General features: G+C 50.0%; 1 protein-coding gene across 6 annotated transcripts in view; it reads left to right on the forward strand.

Annotated features, from left to right (window-relative positions):
* ST3GAL2 (ST3 beta-galactoside alpha-2,3-sialyltransferase 2) overlaps positions 1 to 11349 on the forward strand; it is a 37978-nt gene extending 26629 nt beyond the window's left edge. For 5 of the 6 annotated variants that reach the window (XM_017660275.3, XM_073225466.1, XM_017660273.3 and 2 more), the window contains 5 exons: positions 1205 to 1398; positions 5937 to 6116; positions 7663 to 7708; positions 7991 to 8110; positions 8932 to 11349. In XM_017660275.3, coding sequence (XP_017515764.3) covers positions 1205 to 1398; positions 5937 to 6116; positions 7663 to 7708; positions 7991 to 8110; positions 8932 to 9105 — 714 coding nt within the window. In that variant the 3' untranslated portion in view covers positions 9106 to 11349. The remainder of the gene's footprint in view (positions 1 to 1204; positions 1399 to 5936; positions 6117 to 7662; positions 7709 to 7990; positions 8111 to 8931) is intronic. The other variant, XM_073225467.1, reaches the window with a different exon arrangement.
* The last annotated feature ends 731 nt before the right edge of the window (positions 11350 to 12080 follow it).

A 12080-nucleotide genomic window follows, 5' to 3' on the forward strand; every position in this document is an offset into this window, starting at 1 on the left:
CACAGGACAGAACAGGACTCTGGGCAGAGGTAGACCCATGGGCAGGCCAGGCCTCCTGCCCACAGGAATGGACCTCAGTGCTGTTCAGGCACCAAGCTTGTTCCTCGGCTGAGATGCAGCAGAAGCCGTTCGCTGCTCCCCACAGTCACCCCCTTTTGCCATCTACCTAGAAATTCTAGAAATTGTCTCAGAGCTAAGCATCTTCTGCACACTGAGTTTGCGCTTTTGTTCTCAGGAGCCTTTCCTGTACCCACAGAGGAGACAGAGAAGCCAGCCTATACCATCCCATCCATGCATTCTGTCCCTGAGCAGCTTCTGCTCAGACACAAACTCGTGGTGTTCTGGCTCAGACCACAGAGCATTTTAAAGCTCTGGTTTCCACTTTACCAACTGGAAGCCCATGGGCCAAGTCCAGTCCACACAATGTTTTAAAAATATTTGCTTTAATTACCAACATTTAGCAATCAGGGTCCCTTCACATGAAATCCGTATTTTCAGTTTCTCGAAAAACTGGAAAATATGATCTCTTGGAATCGCAATCCCACCGGCAACAATTGGCTTAAATCAGCCCCTTTTGATGGACTTCCTGTTTGACCTAAGCCTCACTTGCCACTTTACTGGCCTGGCACCCTGCTAAATTGCCTGGTGCATATGAGTGTTGCCCTGCCTCATTTCCTGGTCTTTCTCAGTCACTGGTGGTAGGGGCTGCAGGGGATCGGTTTTATTCCAGCCACTAGAACTTTGAAAGTGTTTTCCCGTGGACAGTACCCCTGTGGCATCTTCTGTAACCAGGAGCGCCCCCTGCAGGCAGATTGGGAATGAGTCCCTGAACTCCATAGGGCTTTCCACATTCACTGCACCTCAAAACAGCTCTTTATACGACTTTGCATGCATGATGAGCTCAAGAAGTTCTCTGCTTCGTGACACAAGCCTGCAGATTCCTGGAGAATTGAATAGCGCCTTGACCCCTGAGCTCCCTCCATGCACTGGAGCAGCCCCTAACTAGCAGAGCACCAGTCTCCAAAGGGAGATTTTGCTGTTATTGAGAGAGGGGAGGTGCTGGCTCTCAGAATTCCCATCCCTGGAAAGCCTGGTTTCAGGCTTGAGACACTGGTGGGTGGGAGCAGGGAGAGGAGCAGGCTAGAGTCCCTCTCTGCTCACACTGACTCCAACCCTCCTCTCTCTTCTCCCTTCCCCTCCACAGATGCTGCAGCCTCAGTTCAAGTCACACAACACCAATGAGGTGCTGGACAAGCTGTTCCAGATAGTACCAGGCGAGAACCCCTACCGTTTCCGGGACCCCCACCAGTGCCGGCGCTGTGCGGTGGTGGGGAACTCAGGCAACCTGCGGGGCTCTGGCTATGGGCCGGATGTGGATGGGCACAACTTCATCATGAGGTGAGCCCAGGGAGCCCACGGGTGGTCAGGACAAGCCTCAGGCCATGGACTCTCATGTTGGAGTTGCCAGCTGCTAGGTTTGCTGTGGGACACCCGAAACCCATGTCAGGCTCAGGTCCCTCGCTTGTGTTTCTTAGGATGGATGGGGAGGCAGAAGTCCTACTTTAAACTTTGTTGGAGGCCTGCACTCAGTTCCCAACTCTGAATTCCTCTGAAGAGAGCTGAGTGTGACTCCTGGCTGGTGCTGGTGACGTCATCCAGCAGAGGTCCTTCCACCTGCCTGGTTCCTCAGCAGTGGGCCAGGAGTGAGGCCCCAACCTAGAGTCTTGCCTAATAGCCGTAGGTAATTCCTTCCAGCAGAATCACAGGAGACGATGTCCTGAACAGAAAGAGGTGCTGGGCAGAGCTCGCTTTGGGCTGCTGTCCCTTACCTATATCTCATAAAGTTTAGATTATGTAGGGGCTTAGCCATTCATCAGACCTCTGTGCCCAACCTTGAGAAAGGGAGAAGGGTTGGGAGGGCATTTGTTCCAGACAAAGGCAGAAAGAGCCTGGAGGGGAACAGGGTTTAGAGGGTAGACTTGTAACCTGACCTGAGCTGCTCCTTCTGCTCTGAACTTCTGTGCTTTCTGACTTCCTACCTTAGTCTTGGGGACAGGAAATGCCATGCCACAATGGGATCATTGCATCCCACTCCTTAGTAGAGGAAGAGCCTTCAGAATAAAGATTCTGAAAATGCTCAGTTTTCACTAAGCAATTCTTAGGATGAGCACTGCAGAAAGACCAGCTTTCCCAGGAGGCAGAAGGGCGGGCTTTGTCTTAGGAACTGTTGCTGTCTCCATGGCAACAGCAAAGCAGCAATATGTCTCTGAGGTTTTAAACGTTCCTTGCAAAACCTTTCTCATGTTGAGAATGGTGAGGGGTGGGGGAAAGTGGGGGTTGCTAGCCCTCATCCAGGAACCCAGAGCTACCAGAGATTCTCCCCATCCTCCCAATTGCTAGCACCCAGAGTGCGAGTGAGTGGAGCTAGGAGCTGGAGAAGGATCTCTCTCCACCTAGAGACAGTGGCTGAGATTGGGGACTGAGGTATCAACCACTTCAGTGCGACCCTGGGATGCTTGGGAGGCCCAGGGAAATGCTCTCAAGTGCCTAAAGCTCCTGCGTCCCCTGCCCTGCCACCTACACTGAGTAAGAGCTTTTATTATGCATCTGGGAGGGGGAGGGTTTGGAAGCTCCAGGGCAGAAACGCAACAGACAAAAAAGCTTGGCTGCTATGACACCCGGGTGGCACCTGGTCAGACAAGGCTGCAGAAAGGAATTCACGATGTAGTAACCACATTGTTTTTTCACATGAAACCTTCATAAGAGTGTATATCAATAATACCTCAATAAAAATTAAAAAAAAGAAAAAAGAAAGGAATTCACGGATGTTCTCATGGGGACCAGGCTAGATATGTTTTGGAGTGGACCCCAGAATTGCATTGGGAAAGGGGTGACCCAGGTGGTAGTTACCTTTTTGCTGATCTGTATAAGGAGCCAGATGGCAGTAGAGGTGACTCTTTGCCAATAGGCATATCTTGGTTTGGAATCAATTGGGAGGCACCCCCTTCCTTCAAGCAGGGCCAATGTAAGATGCCACTGGGATGGCTAAGCTGAGTTACAGTGAGATGATGTCTTTACCCACCTTTCCCTTTCCCCCAGCTCCTTCTCCTATGTCTTCTGAACCCTGCTGACAACTCCAGATGGTGTTGAGCTGGTCCTGCCCCAGCTGGCTAGCAGATAGATCCACAACTAGAACAGCACCTAACAGATGGGAAGCTTGCCTTAAATATATGAATGAATGAAAGGGGCTAGGCAACCAGACACCAAACCCTAAGCACAGATGCACATCCCACTGTCTGTGCCCCTGCCCTCAGGTGCTTCTTTGGAGGCTGGAGGCAGCCAGGGACAGGTAAAATTGTAGAATGCTTTTCCCCTGAGTCACAGAGATATAGTACATCCTTTCCATCTTGCTCTGGCCTGGACTTTTTCCCAGGCTTGGCTTCTCTAGAGTGAATCAGAGCCTCAAAGCAAAATCCTGTTCCCCAGAGCATGCCACATTCTTTCCCTTTGCCTTGGAAGCTCTGAAACCTTTCTGGACCTCTTACTCCACTTGTTCCCAGGCTCTTGAAAGCAGGTGCCTGCCTGGCAAGCAGGAAGGACTTGAGGAGGGGGAGGCTCTGCAGCAGGGCTGACTGGAGGGCAGGAGGCAGTGATCCTGGTTGGCAGGTCTAAAAGGGGACTTTGTGAAAGTTCTGGCTGCCCATTGAGTGGAAAAGGTAGACGGCAGGGTATGTGCTCAGAGGACAACCTGGGGCAGCTGCAGTCCTTTAATCTGCAGGACCAGCCTGGTTCTCCATCTTGGGTGAGGTGAGGTTTGTTTCTTGGGTCCTCACAAGGGTGAACCTTGACCCCAGCTCCTGCCTAGCTTAGGCCCCAGTCAAGTTGAATGTCTCCAACCCAAGTCCTCCACCTCCTGCTCCCACTTCCATAGCCCAGGCAGCTGAGAAACACCATTCCCATCAGGCTTCCTCCCCAACCTGCTGTGTCCCTCACAGACCCCAGGGCTGACGTAGAAGGCAGAACCAGGCGTGGCTGTGGTGACCATCGGACAGCAGTGCTGTGTGTGGAGCTGTCGCAGCCCAGCAAACTGTTCTTAACGGACTGGAAGATACTTCTTGGCTCCTCCAGGAGACAGTATCTCTGAGCCCTGAAGACCAGGAGCTCACAGGGCACCTGGGCAGGAGGCAGAGGAACAGTCCTTCCAAAGAAATGGATTTGAGGGAGGGAGGCAGGATCTGGATCCCTGTTCTGGGGCCAGAGTACAGCTGGTCCTGCAGGGAAGATTCTAGGCTTCTGCTTGCCCCACACTAGAACTGAAGTAACTAAGAACAAAGACTCCACTTGCAAATCCAGCCCCTCTCAGGCTTTGTGGCCTCCCAGCTCAGAGCACCGCCCATCCCTCAGGGGAAGGGATCCAGAGAGGTAGAAAAGCTGTGACAAACGGTAGTGGGGAATCCTGAACAAGCCCTTACCGGCTCATGCCATCAATGGGAGACGGGAAGGAGGAAGGCCCTGTGGGAGCCCCTGCGACACAGGAGGTTGTCACCCAGCCCAGCTAAGGTGGTGCTGGCCACTGTAAGGACAGGGAACATTCATACTGGTTTTATAGAACTGGCATAAAAAGCTGGGAGAGCACGTGAGACTTTGCTCCCTTTCTTCCAGGTCCCTGTGTCCCCAGTGGTGGGCCGGGTTACAGCCACCTGCCTAGGTGTTACAGCTCTGCAAGGTGGTCCACACAAGACAGGAATAGTCTCATAAACAGTTGCGGCAGTAAAGACCAACAGGTTTTGTGTTTAAAGCTGGATCACCTGTTTTTAGGATGCTTACCAAAAAAGGGAGCTTTGATTTTATCGATCCTATGTTTTGTACCAACTGGAAAGGAAATAGAAGGCTTCTTGGCTTGTTAGCCCGAGGGGCATGGGAAGCCTATGCTGGGTTTCCAAGCGCTTCCATGACAGCACAGGAGAGACAGACCCACAATGCACACCACCAGGGGACAGCGAGGGTGGGCACTGTCAGGACAGAAGGCATCCCTCTTGGCCTTGGAGTGGAAGGCAGACAAGAATGTAAAGAACAGGGATAGGGTGGCTGGGCTGGTGGAACAGAGGCTGCTAACCAACCTGGGTGTCAAGGGAATGCTCTAGCTTCTTACCATGCTGCCACCATCCTTTAGGAAATAGGAGAGAACAGCCAGGTGAGGTGGAAGCTGTGGAGGGTTGTTCCTTCTTTAAAAAAAATTAAAGAAGTAGTATGTGTTTGTTATTTTTTAAAAAATATATACACTAAAGTATTCCCCAAGAGTAATGATTGTTAATTTTAATACCCTTCCAAATTTTTCCTATTCATATGCAAAAGTATGTCTTTTCTTCCTCTGTCCCTCCTTTCCTTCTCTTTCTCTTTTTCCCTTCCATCCTTTCCGTTCCTCCCTCTCCTTCCTTTTTTTTATTTTTTTACAAAAATAAAAATGGTATCACACTATGTAGTTTAAAGTTTTCCTTTTCTGTGTTGTAATTTCCTCCTGTTGCACAGAGTAGTTATTGGAAAATATGTATCAAAAGGAAAGAAGTGGGATACCTCACACTCCTTGTTCTTTTCACCCAGTGGCTCTTGGACTTATTCCTCCTTATTGGCACATGTAAATCTTCTTCATTCATTCCAGTGGCAGCGTGGTACTCCATCATATGAATGTGCCAAAACGTATCAACCAATTCTTGATTGATTCTCCTTTACACTATTATAAACAATATTGCAGTGAATATCCTTGTACATGTCTTGCACACTTAGGCGACCATTTTTATAGGATAGGTTTCGAGAAATGGAACTGCCAAGTCAAAATGTCTACCCATTTTTATTTTTGATGGCTAGCACCAAACTGTCATCTAAAAGTCTTGCGCCAGTTTCCATGGCGTTCTCATGTCCTACTCTTGTCCTTGCAGGATGAATCAGGCACCAACTGTGGGCTTTGAGCAGGATGTTGGCAGCCGAACCACCCACCATTTCATGTACCCCGAGAGTGCCAAGAACCTGCCCGCCAATGTCAGCTTTGTGTTGGTGCCCTTCAAAGCCCTGGACTTGCTGTGGATCGCCAGTGCCCTGTCCACGGGGCAGATCCGATTGTGAGCACTCTGCTGGCTAGGAGGAGTACAATATGGGTGACAGAACTGCTTTGGGAGGAGTCTTTCCAGAGACTGGATCTAGAATTCTTTTGAGTATTTTGGCCAAGAGGGACAGGTTAAGAGAGGCAATAATAAGGAGGACCCCAAATGGTGGGTTAGCTGTTCTGGGTCACTTCCTGCATGGTGACAGCCAGTATGGTAGGAAAGTGAAGAAAGGACAATCTGGGTTTGGCCTCCTTCCCAGGAGATGGCTTCTGACCCTGAAACTAACTTTCTTTGGAGGCAGTTGCCCAATCACAGCTGGGAACCACAGGGAATTCAATTCAAGTATTTTTTCAACAGCTTTATTGAGATATAATTCACATGCCATACAATTGACACATTTAAAGTATACAATTCAATGGCCTTTAGTATATTCACAGAGTTGTGTAACCATCACCACAATTAATTTTAGAACACTTTCATGTTCTAAAGATGAGAATCTGTAAAGATCTAAAGATACCCCTGTACTCCTTAACTATCACCACTGCTTCCTCCTCCCCCAGTCCCTGATCCTAGATAACCCCTAATCTACTATCTCACCGTGTGTGTGGTAAATACATATAATATAAAATATACTATCTTAACTACACAGTTCAGTAGCACTGAAAGTCCACATTACTGTGCAAACATCACCACTATCCATCTGCAGAACTTTTCCATCATTTTAGCTAGAAACTCTAGACTCATTAAACAATAACCCCCCCTTGCCCGCTCCCCCCACCTCCTGCTAATCACTGTTTTTTCTGTCTCTTTGATTTAACTGTTCTAGGTACTTCACATAAGTGGAATTATACAGTGGTTGTCCTTTTGATCTGACTTCTTTCACTTAGCATAATGTTTTCAGGTTTCATCCATATGGTAGCAAGTGTTAGGATTTCATTTGCTTTAAAGACTGAATAGTATTCCATCTTATGGATACACCATATTGTGTTTATCCATTCATCTTCAATGGATAGTTGGGTTGTTTCCACCTTTCACCTGTCATCACCATGTATCTTTTAACACAGAAGCATAGATTACATTTTCCTGACTTTATGTTTGGGAGACATAAGGGCTAAAATAAATACTGAAGAGATTGCGTGTTACAGATACTCAGAAAAGGGAGTGTAGGTGACAGGTGCCATGGCTGGCTAGTAGGGGAGGAGGGATTTGTGCCAGATGTGAGGAGAGTAGTGAGTCATTGTAAGCAGAGATAAGGGCACAAATGTGGTGGGTGTGAGATGATCGGCTAACTCAAGTGGAGAATCCACAGCAGAAAGTTGTTGCAAGAAAAGCTGGACCTGGATTACGGAGGGCCCCAGTGCCTAACTAAAACACCCTTTTATTCTGAAGGGCACGGAGAGCCACTGAAGGTTTTTGAGCAAGGCACTGCCGTGATGTGCTATGCGAGAGCAGTCTGAAAACGGAGGGCTAGTTGTGAGGCTGTCAACCATCAGGCGTGAGGGGGAGGAAGGGCATCCCTGGGTCCCACAGGGCCATCTAAATGTTTTCTTTCTGCTTGCAGCACCTATGCCCCAGTGAAGTCCTTCCTTCGAGTAGACAAAGAAAAGGTAAGTTCCTCCGCCTTTTTCATCTTCACCTCAGTGGAAACAGTGCAGACCTGACCCGTGGTGTGCCTGGTCCTATGGCTCAGGTCCCCCAGTGCCCTTCAGACCCTTCAGAGTTCCCACCTGCTGGTGTTCCTGACCTCCACAGAGGCCGCAGAAACCAGGGAACACAGATGAACAGGTCCACTGGCAAACATGGAAGAAGTGCAGAAGGCACTCAGAGCTTGGCCTAAATCTCTGGACTCCCAAAGCCCCTCATGTGTCTATTACCCTTCCTCCTCCTAGGTCCAGATCTACAACCCAGCCTTCTTCAAGTATATCCATGACAGGTGGACAGAGCATCATGGACGGTACCCTTCCACAGGAATGCTGGTGCTCTTCTTCGCCCTGCATGTGTGTGATGAGGTGGGTAGCCTAGTCTGGGGCTAAAATAGCGGGACCCACAGAACAGAGGGAGTCAGCCCTTTCTGGGGCTTAGCAGTGCCTCAAGAGGAATATGTTTTTGTGGGCAGAAACCAAGTAGCTTTGATGCCCCCCATTTCCAGGCTGTAAAGTATGTATCTGTATTTCTCAAACTACTTTCATTAAATCTGAAATCATTTCATTAAAAAGTTAAATTTATTTAAAAAGGAAATAGTACTATCATAATTAGTATTATTGTTATAAAGAAGAATAACCATAACCATAGACAGAATGGAAATAGTGTAGTTAAGTTTCAGCAGGAAGGTTGTGACCCAAAGCTGTGGGCCCCAAGCCTTCTGTGTGTGGTTGTTAAAAATGGAGCTTAGTCATTTAAGGAGCAGCATCTCGCCAGCAGGCAGGGCTACTGTGCCATACACGGCAGTGGTCACGCCCAGCGCACCCACTTTTGCCAGTGAATTCTTCAGTTTATGTATTGGGTACTTGACCAGTTTTCAAATAAAAGTAGTCCATTAAAAGAAGTCGGCATGGGTTGGAGAACTGTCATAAGCTGGCCCAAACGGAGCCGTTCTTGATGTAATCAGACAGATGGAAGGAGAACGTGGGAGAGCCGCAGTCTCCCTGCGAGTCAGTGTCCTTAGCGCCAGGCCTGGGTGTCTCATCCTGGCTTTGAGCTGCTGCCGGCCTGCAGGCTGCTGTCAGCTTGCTGCGGCCCCTTTCTCCTCCCCCACTACGACCGTAGGCTCTCCCGCGCCCTGCCCTCCCGGGTACCCGACGTGGGGTGACCTGGCCGCCCTCCCCTGCAGGTGAACGTGTACGGGTTCGGGGCCGACAGTCGGGGCAACTGGCACCACTACTGGGAGAATAACCGGTACGCGGGCGAGTTCCGGAAGACTGGCGTGCACGACGCCGACTTCGAGGCGCACATCATCGACATGCTGGCTAAGGCCAGCAAAATCGAGGTTTACCGAGGCAACTGAGCCCGGCCTTGCCGCGATCCTTCCGGCGCAGCCGCGAAGCGCGGGCGCACGCTCCCGGCCGGACTCGGAGCCATCCCAGGGCGGTGGCCTCGGCGTGGGTGCAACTCCTCTGGGTGCCTCCAGGCAGTGGGAGCGACGCCAGACCGCGGTCTGGACCAATCATGTTGCAGTTTAGCGAGCGCCTGCTGAGTCCCTCCAATCACTAGACTCTAGGGGCCGGCCTCGGCCTGGGGCCAATCAGCACTGCAGCCTAGCGGAGCCTCTGTTTTCACAACCAATCCTGCGACTCAAGGAGAACTTCCGGTGCTGGGCTCCGTCTTCTCCAATCAATGGCCTTCGGAGACGGGCCGGCACCCTTTCAATCCCCGATCCTTTATGCTTTTGGGTAGGATTTTATTTCATGCTTTTTAAGCAGAGGTCGGTCCGGCCTCCGTGAAGTGCTTTCCTCTGGCTCGGCGAGAGTCTCAGTCGTTTGCCGGCCTGACTCCGCCGGGAGTGCGGAGGAGAAAACGGTGGGGAAGGCGCGAGGCACCTGCCGCTCGGCTTCTCTTTCCTCTGGATCCCTCCTGGCCTCGGAGTGATGGAGAGGCGGTCAGGTGGTTTCGGAGGAGCGCGCCTTCACCCCAGGGAGTAAGCTAGAGCCCTCTCCGACCTCTCCAGTCCTCTGAGAGAATATTAGATCCCACATTTCCTTTTATCTGTCAGGCCCAGATGGATGAGTGTAAACCCACCAAAGAAATGCAGTGAGAATCCAGATGGCGCGTGGGTCCCTCATCCTCCCATCTCCCCCGCCCCTGGCTACTCGATGGAATGCCCTTTCTGACCAGGGCATTTTGTGTCTCGCCTAGAATTGTATTCACCCCCTGCCGGGGGGCGGAATTTGCCTCGGGCCTAACTGTGAAACAGGTGTAAGGAACAGGCAGGGGACTAGGAAGTCCGTCACATCACATGTAAGGTGCTTCTCACTCACGTGTACCCTCGGACCCTGCTGTTCGCTCACAACCTTTTTACTGTCTGCTGAGGCCCTGGACCTCCTCACCAGCCTCCTTATTGCTCCGAGGGAAAAAAATCAAAACTTGCCTTGGGATTGGGGCGCTGCTGCTTCTCTCCATTCCTCCAGCCCTTCAAACTTGTCTTTGGCTGACTCTAGGGAGACGGAGCAACACGTGGGAAAGAAGGCTGCATATGGGGAGCCCAGTTGCCTGGGGCATGCACCTTCTTCCTTCACCCATCACCCCAGAGAGGAATAGGATACCTCTTGCTTGGGGGTGGAATTTGCCTTGGGCTCATAATTTAGTTAACCTGAAGTTTCGGGGATGGCTGATTCTTTTAAAATTCTAAGCTGGCCTTACAAATAGCCAGGAGCCTAGCTGGAGAGGAGTAGTCTTGTCGCCATGCATGCCTCCTCCCCTGCCCATATGCACTGCCTCCTCCATGCTCACTGCCTGCCTCCCTGCTCTAACCCGCTTTCCATTTCCAGCTCTAGAGGTACCAGAAGCCAAAAACCAGCGGTTACAACTGGAAGCTGCTTGCTTGGCTGAACCCAGCTTAAGACGCTAGAGGAAGCCACTGATGGTATTCTCACCCTTCAAGGTTGAGGTAGTTTAGGAGGGGGAAAGGGCTTCTGTGAAGCTTCCAAACCACTAAAAGGATTCCCCTTCTCAACAGTGATGACCACAAATACCACCCTTTTTCTTAGTGAGTTGATAGCACCAACCAAGCTGCCTCTTGACCATTGGTGTAATTCCTGTAGCTGGCGGGGGAACAGTAGCCAGCAGGGGAGTATATTAGAGGAGGGTGGGTGTGGGGCAGTGGGCACCCTGAAAGTTAATATATTGAGGACTTAGTTTGAGTCTGTTCCTTCCCAATTCCAAAAGTAGGGGGAGTAAAAAATGGGGGTGGATTTGGGGGGCCTTCAGTGGAATGCCTCTCTCAGGGCCTCCCCCACATGTTGGAGTCAAGGCACCAGCCATTCTTGCCAGTCTCATCTCAGTGCTTCCTGAAGGGACTGTTTTGAGTGTTTAGAAAATGACAACAATGCAATTATGCCAAACAGTATTGAGAATAATTTATTTCTTTTTTTGTTCCTTTTTCTTTGTTTTGTTTAAAACATTAATAAATCTCCATTCTGGAAGAGGTAGGTCCCAGCATCCAGCCCAGATCTCCTTTTCTGCAATAGTTATTTAAACACATTTTTTATTTTCTCACCTTTCTCTTTCTGAATTAAAAAGAACAAAAACACTATACGGTTGTTCATCTATTCTGAAATATATATGATCGTGTAAAGGAGGTCAAGCAGGGGAGCTGTGATTGAGTAATGGCTAAGAATGTTGGGGTATATAGAAAAGGGGGAGGCGACTTCCATATACCCTCCTCTCATCCATGAGGCCTACTAACCCTTGACCTCCAGCTATGCCCTCTGGGAGGGTAGTCCTTCACTGTTGACCTTCAGGGCTCCCAGGCAAATTAGCTGGGCAGAGACCCCACTGCCAGGGCCAGCACAGCATGCAGATCCAGCAGGCAGCAGGATGGGCCTCTTTCCCTTCCATTTCCAGGTTCTGTGGGACTCTGCATGATGCCTATGAGTGTGGGTTTCAGGAAGTTGGCAGAATGGTAGAAGCAAGTGCACCGGGTGAGCCATCTGAACCCCCTCGAGCCTACTTCCATTATGCAAAGTAATGCTGCAGAACATCTGATTTTATAGTTCAGCCTGCAGATCAGTTAACGTAGATCTCATGATGGATCATTTAGGATCCAGTTACTTGGTGATGCGATTCAGTTTCTGCCAATGCCCAAGAGCAAGCCAGGAGTTGCTTTTCAAATGGAGAATACTTTTTGGTGATCGAGGGCACTGGTCCTTTTCTAAAACTTTCAAACCTTGAGCTCTAATTCTATTTGGAGACTCTGTAAAATGTCTCAGCCACAGACACTCTCCAGTAGCATTTAGTCAGCTAAGTCATAAGGCCCAATGGCAG

Source organism: Manis javanica, chromosome 17, assembly GCF_040802235.1.
Source record: "Manis javanica isolate MJ-LG chromosome 17, MJ_LKY, whole genome shotgun sequence".
NCBI lineage: Eukaryota > Metazoa > Chordata > Mammalia > Pholidota > Manidae > Manis > Manis javanica.